This window comes from Octopus sinensis, linkage group LG6, assembly GCF_006345805.1.
Source record: "Octopus sinensis linkage group LG6, ASM634580v1, whole genome shotgun sequence".
NCBI classification, from domain to species: domain Eukaryota; kingdom Metazoa; phylum Mollusca; class Cephalopoda; order Octopoda; family Octopodidae; genus Octopus; species Octopus sinensis.
In genome coordinates, this window is record NC_043002.1 from 4,923,002 (window position 1) to 4,937,002 (window position 14,001).

At 36.8% G+C, this 14,001-nt stretch overlaps 1 protein-coding gene across 3 annotated transcripts in view; it reads left to right on the forward strand.

The window, feature by feature from the left end:
- LOC115213480 (zinc finger protein MSN2) overlaps positions 1-5,971 on the forward strand; it is a 47,744-nt gene extending 41,773 nt beyond the window's left edge. For 2 of the 3 annotated variants that reach the window (XM_036503601.1, XM_029782472.2), the window contains exon 5: positions 393-1,974. In XM_036503601.1, coding sequence (XP_036359494.1) covers positions 393-739 — 347 coding nt within the window. In that variant the 3' untranslated portion in view covers positions 740-1,974. Of the gene's footprint in view, positions 1-392; positions 1,975-5,505 lie in introns of those variants that run through there. The other variant, XM_029782473.2, reaches the window with a different exon arrangement.
- Positions 5,972-14,001: the final 8,030 nt, after the last annotated feature.

Here is a 14,001-nt window from a genome sequence, read left to right on the forward strand (position 1 = left end):
AAAGCCATGTACAAGCCCATTGCATGTGTGTGTGTGTGCACAATATATATATATATATATAACAGATATATATGTATATAATATATAAGATATATATATATAAGATATGTATATATAATATATAACACATACACATATATATATGATATATTTATAATATATAACATATATATTATATGATATATATATATATATATGTAATTAATATATATATACATTATATATATATATCATATATAATATATGTATATATATCTTATATAATATATATATATATGCACACACACAGTCATATATATAAATATATATATGTATGTATGTATGTATATACTCATATATATATATCATATATCATATATATATATATATGTAATTCTCTCTATTATTTTCAGTGACATCCACCACAGGACGCAATAAAAAGTCTGTTCCTGCCGTTCTTAGTTCGACCAAACTCTCCAATAATTCAAATAGCAATGCCAGAGGAAAGCTTATCTGCCAGACGTGTGGGAAAATTTTCAGATGCCGTTCCTCTTTGTCACGACATAAGTGGCTTCATAGAGAGAAAAGACATCGGTGTTTTGTCTGTAAGAAAGCTTTCCATCGCAAAGAACACTTATACCTTCATTTGAAGCGCCATGCGAAGTCTAATGATATCACCTGTCCCATTTGTGCTATGAAAGGCAGTAACCTCCATGCCATTGAAGAACACATAAGGCAGTGTCACCAGAATATTTTCTGAATGGCAAATTTGTAAAGTGTACATAATTCTGTGTGTGTGTGTGTGTGTGTGTGTGTGTGGAAAAGAGAAAAGCATGTATTTATTCATTATATGTTTGTAAAATAAAATGTAATTGCTTATTTTATTTTCAAACAAGTCTGGATATTTTATTTTATATATTTTATTGTATTAAAAAAATTAAATTATGAACCATGTATTTGAAGCCTGCGTACTCGTTTCTTTGTTTTCATTGATTAAATGTGTGTCACAGGTGCACCTAAATGATAAGAATGTCATTTCAAAATCTGCGATCACCCTCACTCTGCACATCTTGGATAAGAGCCCTTTGTTATAGACTCTACTCGCAAGCCTTGTGAGTAGACAGGAACTAGGTAGACACCTTTTAGTTAGCGATCTCCGTGATTTCAAGGTAGTCATTCTAACGAACCTTCAAAGATGGACTCTGCTCAAATCAATTTCGCTTTAATTTTCTTCATTACGTGACTAATTACTTTATCCAGTATGAACTTACAGTTCGGTGGTGCAATTCATCATGTTTATCAGCGGAAGGAAAAAATTTAAGCCATAAAAGGGGAAATATAACACAAGTAGTTGAAGTACTCAAACAAGAGTTATCAGAGAAGTAATGATGACAAAACCATGGTGGCAGTGCTATGCCTTGCCAGGTACCAAAGGTTATTGCAGATAAAATGCGATGTGTGTTTTGAGATAAGTGCACAATAATGCAGATAAACATTTGTAGGCTAAGTTCACGGAGGAGAGGTGGGATGTCAAGTCACCTGTTGTATTATGGTTGTCATGTTTACCTTTCAGCAAGAGATGTAATGATCAACTTCCATTAACAACTTCATTACTTTAAAAAATATATGTGTGTGTGTGTGTATGAGATTACACATGTATTATCAATACATGTGTGTGTGTGTATGAGATTATACATATATTATTAATACGTGTGTGTGTGTGTATGAGATTACACATATATTATTAATACGTGTGTGTGTGTGTAGCCTAACAATCCATAAGTCAGAAAAAATATGTTTGCACTTGTATATTTGTCTAAGTATTATTAATCCTATTCAGTCACTCTTACCAGTTGATTTTTTTACAGGGTATTGGATATTTCCTCTATACCTATTTCTTTATTGCTCACAAGGGGCTAAACACAGAGAGGACAAACAAGGACAGACACACGGATAAAGTTGATTATATCGACCCCAGTGCGTAACTGGTACTTAATTTATCGACCTCAAAAAGATGAAAGGCAAAGTCAACCTCGGCGGAATTTGAACTCAAAACGTAACGGCAGGTGAAATACAGCTACGCATTTCGCCCAGCATACTAACGTTTCTGCCAGCTTGCCACCTTAATTTTCTCTATACCTGTCATCTCTAAAGGGTATGTGCTGTTAGTTAAACATGCTGTTATTTAATAACCAGTTGTTTAATACGCAGTACAAAGCTGACTGGAAAGACCAACTGAAATAATAGTGTATACTTTAATTTACACACACACTCACACACACACACACATGTACATGCTTTAATCAGAAAATATTTTCTGCAAGTGCTAACAAACTCAGAAATTTTAAGCTGTTAGAAGCCTCGACATTAATAAACATTTTCTCAGTGAAGTAAATTAGCATTGGTAGTTAGAGAGCAATACTTACCAAAACTACACAAAGAAGCATAGATGAGAATTCATCACTGTATTCTAAAACTAATATTCTTTATATCCTTGATGTGCCAAAACATACTTGGGTAAAGTATCTTTCAAGTTTTTCTAAAACGAGGACATATTGAAAATAACTTGTGTTACAGGAATGCTTAGAAAGCCCTGTGTAGAATTTTGAGCAAGCTTTGTCAAGGAAAGATATTTCAGACTACTAAAATCTCTTAATGGTATTTACCAATAATTAACAAAATGTAGAAGAGAGAAGTGAATTATAATTGGAAAAAAAATAAATATCATCATCACTTTTCATGATATTCACTACATATCTATATGTTGTATGTGTATGTCTGGGGTTCTGTATAATATACATATACACACATACAAACATACATATGTAGTGGATCTTGCAAGCATGAAGTGGATTCGATCCACCATAGCCGAATTTAAATTAACACTGCAACAGAACTTTTTCCACGGTGGAACAAAGGTTTTTCTGTGACAGCAGTCTGACATTCGCCAAGTGACTAACTGATTTTTGCTTGGGGTGTTCTTGCTTTTATAACTATCTAGGATAGATATATCATTGAGAACAATAGATTTAGTTGGTGGTCTTGTTATCTCTATTCTGTTTTTTGGTGAAGTAGAAGAGGTTACAAGGGCCAGGTGGTGAAGACATTATTTCGGCCTAGCTAAAGGCAATCTGCTGTCACAGAAAAACCATTGTTCCCATTGTTCCACCGTGTTAAAAGTTCTGTTGCAGTGTCAATTTAAATTTGGCTATGGTGGATCGAATCCACTTCATGCTTGCAAGATCCACTACACATTCATTATATATATATATACACACAGACACACAACACACAACTGTCTGGCTTCCGTGCCAGTGGCACGTAAAAAGCACCATTTGAGCATGATCGTTACCAGCGTCACCTTACTGGCACATGAGCAAAACATTCGAGCGAGGTTGTTGCCAGTGCCGGTGGCATGTAAAAGCACCCACTACACTCTCGGAGTGGTTGGCATTAGGAAGGGCATCCAGCTGTAGAAACTCTGTCAGATCAGATTGGAGCCTGATGCAGCCATCTGGTTCACCAGTCCTCAGTCAAATCGTTTGACCCATGCTAGCATGGAAAGCGGACGTTAAATGATGATGATGATGATGTTACATACATACAATAGTTACACACACATACATATATAAATCTCTCACAACACAATATGAACTGCTATCTGCTAATTTTCCCTCCTGACAAAGGAAGCCAGTATTATACTGTCTCTATACATCCATTTATTGGTTCCATATCCATGATTTCTTTCCCATCCCCTATGCTAATTATGAACTTTACAACTATTACATAATTCTCAGCTCCCAGAAACAGCTGTTGAGTTAGAAGACTATGGATTCTTCCCATAGTCTTCTCTTTTGCTTATACCCCATGTAAAAGTAAATTTATTTGTCAATATATATATAAATATTTATATGCTTATATATACATGTTTATCCTGCGAATATGTTTAATTTTTGTATCTTTATATGCCCCTACATATATCTCTATGTGTATATGTATGTATATTTGTATATATTAAGCCTAATCTTGTTTATCTACATCACTATCTCCATATCACCTCACTTGGATTTCTCTTGTAACCACTCTTTACCCCCAGGGACCTAGACCTTGATTAAGATTTTAGAGCTTAAGTTCAAATCATTTGAGCACTACGATGTGTTTTCTATATTGAGCATCTCTAAATTTGACCTGTTAACTGTTTACTATATATATATATATATATATAAATTAAATTAGAGTTAAAACCTATTAGAGATAAAGTCTATCACTGCTTGAGTTGCCTAATAGTGGTTTTATCTCTAATTTAATTTATATACTGTGAAATTTGATTTAATCCTAAATCTAATTTTTCCCTGTAAGTTTGGATATAATCCCTAATATTATTATTATATATATATATATATATATTATATTAAATTAGAGATAAAACCACTATTAGGCAAATCATACAATGAAAAACTTAAGCCAATACATAAGATTATTTAATTTATATTATTTAAATATATAACAAAATTATTTAAAAAATATAATTAATATAACACTACGATCGTTTCATGGCTGTTAATTTCTTTAAATTTTCGTTAGTTTTAACGACTGTCATAACTGGTGAGTTTTTGCATTTATTTATTTCTCCTAAATTTATATTCTTGACAGGAGCTTGTCAAATTTGTTATGTCAGAATGCTGAGGAAAGTGTCTTCACTCTGTAGTTGTGACTCTTTATATTCTAAATTCAAATTTGTTGATGTCACCTTTGACTTTCAATCTTTTAGTGTCAGTAAGATATCTGTAAGATATTTAGAATATAAAGATATAAAGATATTTGGAATATAAAGAGTCACAACTACAGAGTGCAAGACACTTTCTTCAGCATTCTGACATAACAAATTTGACAAGCTCCTGTCAAGAATATAAATTTAGGAGAAATAAATAAATGCAAAAACTCACCAGTTATGACAGTCGTTAAAACTAACGAAAATTTAAAGAAATTAACAGCCATGAAACGATCGTAGTGTTATATTAATTATATTTTTTTAATAATTTTGTTATATATTTAAATAATATAAATTAAATAATCTTATGTATTGGCTTAAGTTTTTCATTGTATGATTTGCCTAATAGTGGTTTTATCTCTAATTTAATATAATATAATATTTTACTATAAAATTGGATTCAATCCTAAATTTGATTTTTCCCTGTAAGTTTGGATTTATTCCCTAATATTTATTATTATTATTATATATATATATATATATATATATATATATAGAGAGAGAGAGAGAGAGAGAGATACATACATATATACATAATACATATATATATATGTGTCTATATATATATATACATACATACATACATACATACATATATATATATATGTATGTCTATATATATATGTATGTCTATATTATATATATGTATGTATATATATATATATATATATATAATATATATATACCTACATATAGGTATGTATACATATGTATGTATACATACATATATATATAACTTTTTTTATTATTTTCAGTGACATCCACCACAGGACGCAATAAAAAGTCTGTTCCTGCTGTTCTTAGTTCAAGCAAACTTTCCACCAATTCAAATAACACCAGAGGAAAGTTTATCTGCCAGACGTGTGGAAAAATTTTCAGATGTCTCTCGTCTTTGTCACGACATAAGTGGCTTCATAGAGAGAAAAGACATCGGTGTTTTGTCTGTAAGAGAGCTTTCCACCGCAAAGATCACTTATATCTGCATCTAGATCGGCAACATGCAAAGTCTAATGAGATCCCTTGCCCCATATGTGCTATGAAAAGCAACGACCTGCATTCTATTTATGAACACATTAGACAATGTCATCAGAATATTTCATGAAGAGTTCAAATCGTAAAGTGTACGTGATTTTGTGTATGTGTGAAAAAAGCGAGGAAAAATGTGTTTTTATTCATTATTCATATGTAAAATAAAATATAATTTTTCATTTTCATTTGAAACAAGTCTGAATATTTTCTGATATTTTTTATTACAGTAAAAAATAAATAAATAAATAAAATTATGAAGACATTATTCAAAGTCTACATGTTTGTTTTCTCATTTCCATCTTAATGAGTGATCAAGAAATTTGCTCTATAATCAGGTAATTTCTGGTTTGTAATTATTAAATGGCTTGTAATTGTTAAATGGTGGACATAGTCCATTGCCTTTTTTGACACCAGTTCCTGAACCTTGGATACCTTTAGCAGAGTCCACCCTTTTGTAAACATTTGGGTTAGGTTTCCCAGATTCTCACTCCAGTTTCAGAAACCCTTCAGAAGAGGCCACGATTACTGTTTTCCCTTTTATATATGTGTATATAGTACATGTAATGTTTGTTGGAGATGTGTCAGTACTGCTCATAGAATTTATTTTACCATTTTCTAGAAAATGAAGTTATTAGTCCATTAGTATTCTGAAAGTCTCTGATTATTGACACTTTAACACTTAAACCAACCATATCAGACTCAAATATTTCCATCTGTTCTATGTTCGAACCAGCCAGATCCAGCCTCTGACACCTACCCTAAATATAAACAGTTATGACATCGAAATCTCAAAGCTACAAGATATTGCATGATTAATTCAGAAATAATGTAAATATATAAGCATTACATATGACAGCACAGCTCCCAGTAAGTTCTCCGTGCCGGTGGCACATAAAAGACACCATTCGAGTGTGATCATTACCAGCATCTCCTTACTGGCCCCTGTGCCGGTGGCATGTGTAAAAGATTCGAGCGAGGTCGTTGCCAGTGTCGCCTGACTGGTACGTAAAAGCATCCACTACACTCTCGGAGTGGTTGGCACTAGGAAGGGCATCCAGCTGTAGAAACTCTGCCAGATCAAGATTGAAGTCTGGTGTAGCCATCTGGTTCGCCATCCCTCAGTCATTCGTCCAACCCATGCTGGCATGGAAAGCGATGTTGATGATGATGATGATTTTAAATCCACTTTCCCTGCTGGTAATGGTTGGATAGGTTGTCATTGTCCTAGTCAATACTTTTTCTTCTAGATGGGTTGGAGGGATTACATCGCACATGTACATATGTACATTATATTTTTGACTTTGGTTCTGTAGCCGGATCCCCTTCCTAACATCAACCAGTTTGCAGAGTGTTCTGGGTGTATTCTATCATAGCAATAGCACAACTGACGTTGTAATGTCCTCAACAAGACAAGCCTAAAAGGTCCTCTCAATCTTACATTTTCTCTTCTTATTCTATGTCCTCTTTATAGAGTACGAGCACTATGACCCGGCAACGCCGGGTCATAGTGCTAGTGCATGCATATAGAGCTGCGTGCATGTGCACATACACGCGAGTACTGTCCAAATCTCCGACCAATCACATACAGCTAGCTGGATTCAATTGGCGTATCAAGTTTTGGGCATTTTGATTGGGTTTTGAATAGAAAAAAGTCACTTCTATTGATTTTTTAATGGCTTTGCGGGGTGACTGGGGAAATGTAAAGATGTGCACGACCACCCTTGGACGGTTTTGAATGATCATAGAAAGTGCAAGCCCTCTAACTGAAAAATTGTGGATTTGTATAAAGGACACACACACAGACAGACAGACATTTTGCCGTTTATATATAGAGAGATATTGAGTACATTTTATCATGGCACCAGCACTAAAAAGGCTGCTCTAAGCTCCACAAGACAAAAGGGTCCTCATTGCTCAACGTTGTCGCCTTTCTTTTCCAGGTAATATGATGAATAGAATGGGTAGAAAAGAAGGCAATCACGAAAGATGAAATAGGGTGAAATGGAGAAAGAGGTATGAATACGCAGGGAAAACTGAATAAGGTCATTGCATGGAATAGGGGAGAGAAGATGAATGAGGATGAGCTGAAGAAAAGGATTAAATATGAAAGGGGAAACAGTGGCTGGGTTGATAATATAAAAAGAGAGGGAGAATTGGGAGAAACAGTAATGCAGTACTATAATGGTTGCCCATGCAGGAAATCTTCCCTCTTGCTGCCACCACCATCATCATCATCATCATCATCATCGTTTAACGTCTGCTTTCCATGCTAGCATGGGTTGGACGGTTTGACCGGGGTCTGGGAAGCCAGGGGGCTGCATCAGGCTCCAGTCTGATCTGGCAGTGTTTCTACAGCTGGATGCCCTTCCTAACGCCAACCACTCCGTGAGTGTAGTGGGTGCTTTTTATGTGCCAGTCAAGGCGGCGCTAGCATCAGCCACCAGTGTTGTCCAAATGAAAGAAAAGGGCTGATACTGCAGGGTATCAAAGGATTGCAGGCAATCTCAGAATGTATATCTTCAAAAGTCACCTATTTTCTAAATTGGATGAAAATGGCAGAAATTTCACATTTCTAACATTGAAGAAGTTGAAATCTTTTTTATTTCAAGCGATCCAAATAATCTTATGAGAATTAATTACTGCCTCTTCTATAACGACTGGGTTGATAACCCTGAAGATAGCAAGAGTAGAAATGATGACATTTTCATTAAAAACTGGAAAATGTAAATTCAAGCAAATGTTAGTGAACTATATAGGCGTAGGAGTGGCTGTGTGGTATGTAGCTCGCTTACCAACCATATAGTTCTGGGTTCAGTCCCACTGCGTGGCACTTTGGACAAGTGTCTTCTGCTATAGCCTCGGGCTGACCAAAGCCTTGTAAGTAGATTTGGTAGACGGAAACTGAAAGAAGCCCATTGTATATATGTATATATATATATGTGTCTGTGTTTGTCTCCCCAACATCGCATGACAACTGATGCTGGTGTGTTTATGTCCCTGTTACTTAGTTGTTCAGCAAAAGAGACCGATAGAATAAGTACTAGGCTTACAAAGAATAAATCCTGGGGGCGATTTGCTCGACTAAAAAAGTGGTGCTCCGGCATGGCCACAGTCAAATGACTGAAACAAGTAAAAGAGTAAAGAGTATTTAAGCATGTTTGGATGAAATTTTAAAAAAATGAATTCTTTCTAAGTTTGATAAAAATGACCAAGTTTTTTTTATATTTCAGACATATATATGTATATTTGTTGTGGTTTAACCAAGGTTAATTCTGATCAATCATTCGGTCTATTTATATATTGGGAACTAGATTGTCCAATGTGTCTTTTTTCAGATGTGAAGGATATTTGGATGATGTATTTTTCAGGTTGTGTGACCATATACAAGCTCCCTAATTATGCTTGTGTGTTTTATATATAAATATATATATATATCAATACATAAGTATGATCCATGGATCCAAGTGTAGGAAGTTAGTAAGCTTCAAGCAATTAGCTGGCTAGCATAGAGGACAAAAAGTGGTCAATATGCAAGAAATATACTTATTAAGATCATAAGGTGCATACTTCTCGTATTGAAGTTAAACGGAATTTCTATAAGCTGATTGTCTCCGTGCAACTCAGGATTTAGCAATTCACACCACTAAAAACGTGAATAAAATCCCAAAAAATAAAGAATACAACAGGTAGAATATCCACTACAATCGTTTCATATTTAGCTGAAGTTTGTTAAGTAAGTAATAATGAAGATAATGCAGCTTAGCTAATCCTCAGGCTGTAGCTACCTCACACAAAGTTTACAATGTTTGTAGGAAGTAAACAAATGGGTCTACAAGCTGTCCACTGAAAAAAAATGGCCAATCAAATGGCGGTGCCCCAGCATGGCCACAGCTTAGCTGAAACTGGAAAAATCAAAATCAAAATCAAATCAAATAAAAAAAACATAAATAAATAACAAGGTGAAAATAAAACATAAAAAATAGAACCAAATGACCAATAAAAAATGTTAGTGCAAAGGATGCCTTAGATAGAAATAAAATTCAGGTAATTATAAAATGATTGTAGCCAATATTCTACCTTACACACACACACGCACATAAATATATTAATTAATATTTTGCATAAGCAACAGAGTTCCGAGAGTTTTGTGCATTGGTACTTATCAGACTAGTTTGGTAAGTGCGAATCTCCCAGACCATGAGTCACTCTGTTGCTTCTGCTAAATCATCATCATCATCATCATCATTTAACGTCCGCTTTCCATGCTTAGCATGGGTTGGACGATTTGACTGAGGTCTGGCAAACCAGACTCCAATCTGATCTGGCAGAGTTTCTACTGCTGGACGCCCTTCCTAATGCCAACCACTCCGAGACTCTGCCAGATGAGATTGGAGCCTGGTGCAGCCATCTGGTTCACCAGTCCTCAGTCAAAATCGTCCAACCTATGCTAGCATGGAAAGCGGACGCTAAACGATGATACAACATACACACAACACATACATTATAAATATATATATGTGTGTGTGTATATATATATTTATATATATGTATATAGAATGGGTTTAGTTCACTGGTGATCTAAATGAATAGGTATGCTGAGTAAGTGCTATAGTTGGTCATCTGTTAGGTTCCAAGTTCACAGCTGAGGCTGGAACTAGGGATCTGCATTAGGGTTCCTTGTTAGAAGGTATATATTAAAGGAAAAGACAACAAAACCCATATAGATAGATAGATAGAGAGAGAGTGTGTGTGTGAGAGAGAGAGAAATAGAGATAGATAGATAGATAGATAGAGAGAGAGAGAGACAGACAGACAAACAGACAGACAGGCTGGCAAACACAAACAGATAGATGCATACATACATTCATACATACATACACACATACATACATACATACATACACATACATACACACATACATATATACATACATACATATACATACATACAGACAGACATACACACATACAAACATACATACACACATACATACATACATACACACACATACATACATACACACACACACATACATACATACACACACACACATACACACATACATACATAGAGAGAACGAGAGAGAGAGAGAGATGCACTCTTATTCACTCTTTCTTATGGCTGATTCCTATGTTGTGTATTCATTTATAATGTACACACACACACACAAACAAGCTCATACCTAGAGATATATACACACATACAAATACAAACATAAGTGTGTATAAATGTTTACATGTGTGGTTGTAACGAAAGAAGCAATGTGTTTGTGTTTCCGTAATCCATTCCATTGTGACTGGAAGTGAAGTCTCTGCTTTGTTTCCATGGCTTCTTGAACTGTGTGTGTATGTATATATGTATGTGTGTGTGTGTATGTGTGTACGTAAGTATGTATGAATGTATGTATGTATGTATGTATGTGTGTGTATATGTATGTATGTATGTGTGTATGTATGTATGTATGTTTGTATGTGTGTATGTATGTATGTGTGTGTGTATGTATGTGTGTATGTATGTATGTATGTATGTATGTGTGTATGTATGTATGTATGTATGTGTGTATGTATGTATGTATGTATGTGTGTGTATGTATGTATGTATGCATGTATGTATGTGTGTGTATGTATGTGTGTATGTATGTATGTGTGTATGTATGTATGTATGTATGTATGTATGTATGTATGCATGTATGTGTGTGTATGTATGTATGTATGTGTGTATGTATGTATGTGTGTATGTATGTATGTATGTATGTATGTTTGTATGTGTGTGTGTATGTATGTATGTATGTGTGTGTGTATGTATGTATGTATGTATGTATGTATGCATGCATGTATGTATGTATGTATGTATGTATGTATGTATGTATGTATGTATGAATGTATGTGTGTACGTATGTATGTATGTATAGGGAAGCTTTATGAAAATAGACAAAAGACGAAGGCAGGTGGAAAACAAACAAACAATTGTATTAGTATGGCGCTCAGGAAATATAAATAAAACAAGTCTTTAACGTTCAATATGTCATTGGCGACGGGTGTTATACCTGCAGACTGGAGAACAGCGATAATCTGCCCAATTTTCAAGAAAGGGAGCCGCGAAGACCCGCTTAACTACCGACCGGTTTCCCTTACATCAATAATCAGCAAGATGTTCGAAACCATCCTTAAGAAAAGTATGATGCTCCACCTCCTAAACACAGCCTCTATCTCTGATTCCCAACACGGCTTCGTGCTGAAGAGATCATGCTTGACCAACTTACTAGTAATGGAAGAATTGGTGACGCGCATCCCCGATGATAGTGATGCTGTTGACATCGTTTTATTGGACTTTGCCAAAGCTTTTGACTCGGTAAACCACCGCCTATTACTTGTCAAGCTTCAAGCATATAGTTTCCATCCGGATATTATACGATGGGTTGGTGCCTTCCTCTCAGATCGCTCCTTCCAAGTCCAAGTTAATGGTTCGCGGTCCGACGTCTCCAGTGCGTGCAGTGGCATGCCTCAAGGTTCAGTGCTTGGGCCCTTGTTGTTCTTAGTCTTCATAAATGACTTGCCCGACGACTCACGCAACACACCCTTCTATTTGCCGACGATATCAAACTGGTCGCTCCTCGCAGTAATATAGAGGATCTTCGTCGATGCCTCCACCAAATTTGGAAGTGGTCTAACGATTGGGACTGTGTCTGAACGTGTCAAAGTGCTGTCATCTGCCTGTTGGCTCTACTCCTGCAACTCAACTTGATTTCGAGCCGGGTCGTCTGCTGCTGGAGAGGACCGATCAGGTAAAAGACCTGGGTATCTTGGTGGATTCCTCCTTTTCGCCTTCGGCCCAGTGCGTCCATGCTGCCAATAAAGCACACGGAATTCTGTTCTTGATTCGACGGTCATTCGGAATGCTCACAGCAGCCATATTCCTACCACTCTATGTCACGCTGGTGAGACCCATATTGGAGTATGGGATTCAGGCCTCTTCTCCTTATCTCCTCAAAGACATACACCATCTCAAAAGAGTCCAGAGGCTGGCTACCCGCATGGTTCATGGTCTCAAAAATTTGTCCTACGAAGAAAGGCTGAGGACGCTCGACCTTTATTCTCTTGAAAAACACCGCCGCCGTGGTGATCTCATTCTCACCCACAACATTATAAGCGGAAAGTGTAACCTCTCGAAAGAGCTGTTCTTCACTCCTGCTCCAGAGCGTCGGCTGCGGGGTCATTCCGAAAAGCTCTACCTGCGACGATTTCATCTCAATCGAAGGAAAGGAGCTTTCTCCGTCTGGGTTGCGGATCCGTGGAACAAGCTGCCAGACGAGATGGTGAAGATGCCGACGACCGCTTTGTTCAAAGCCTCCCTGGACCTCAAGTGGCCTGAACTCTTTACATGAACACCACCCTGTACTTAACTCCATGTCCCCCTAAATGGCCTTGCTATTTGCTTTTGAGCCAAATTAACTAACTAACTAACTAACTAACGTTTCAAGCCTACGCTCTTCAACAGAAAGATACACAGAGAAAAAAAACACAGAAAGAAGGAGAGAAAAAAATATGCGTGCAGTAACTAACGAATCAACATGGCGATCTGATTTCGGCCAGAAGTCAAAGATCAAACATGAGACGCAAGAGCGAAATTAGGGGAGATAATAGGGTTGAATGACCTACTCCAACATAAGGGTGTGTGTGTGTGTGTGTGTGTATGAGAGAGTATTAGTGCGCATGAGAGGTCTGGACGTGTGTATGTATATATGATGTGATGTGTAAAGTCGTGTGGTGTAGTGTGGAGAGAGGAGAAGAGGGGGGAAGAGAAGGGGGATGAAAGAGGGAGAGGGGGAGAGAGAAGGGGAGTGAGGGAGCAGAGGGAAGGAGGGAGGGAGAAAGAGGGGGAGGAGGAAAGAGGGAGAGGGGGAGAGAGAAGGGGAGTGAGGGAGCAGAGGGAAGGGGAAGAGGGAAGGAGGGAGGGAGAAAGAGGGAAGAAGGGAGAAAGAGAGAAGAAGGGAAGGGGAGTAGGGGTGAAAGGATGAAGGACTGAAGAGAAGTAGGGGTCGGGGGGAGGTAGGTGAGGAGGGGTAGGGGAGGTTTAGATGAGGAGGGGGGAGAGTTGAGACCAAATGGCGTATAAGAGCGAAGAGAGAAGATTAATTCCTGTTCACGGCGCAAACGGGAATCCGGATGGCCTCTGTGTAAGGACTAACCGAACACAGACAGGTGTTGCAAGGAGTGACCGG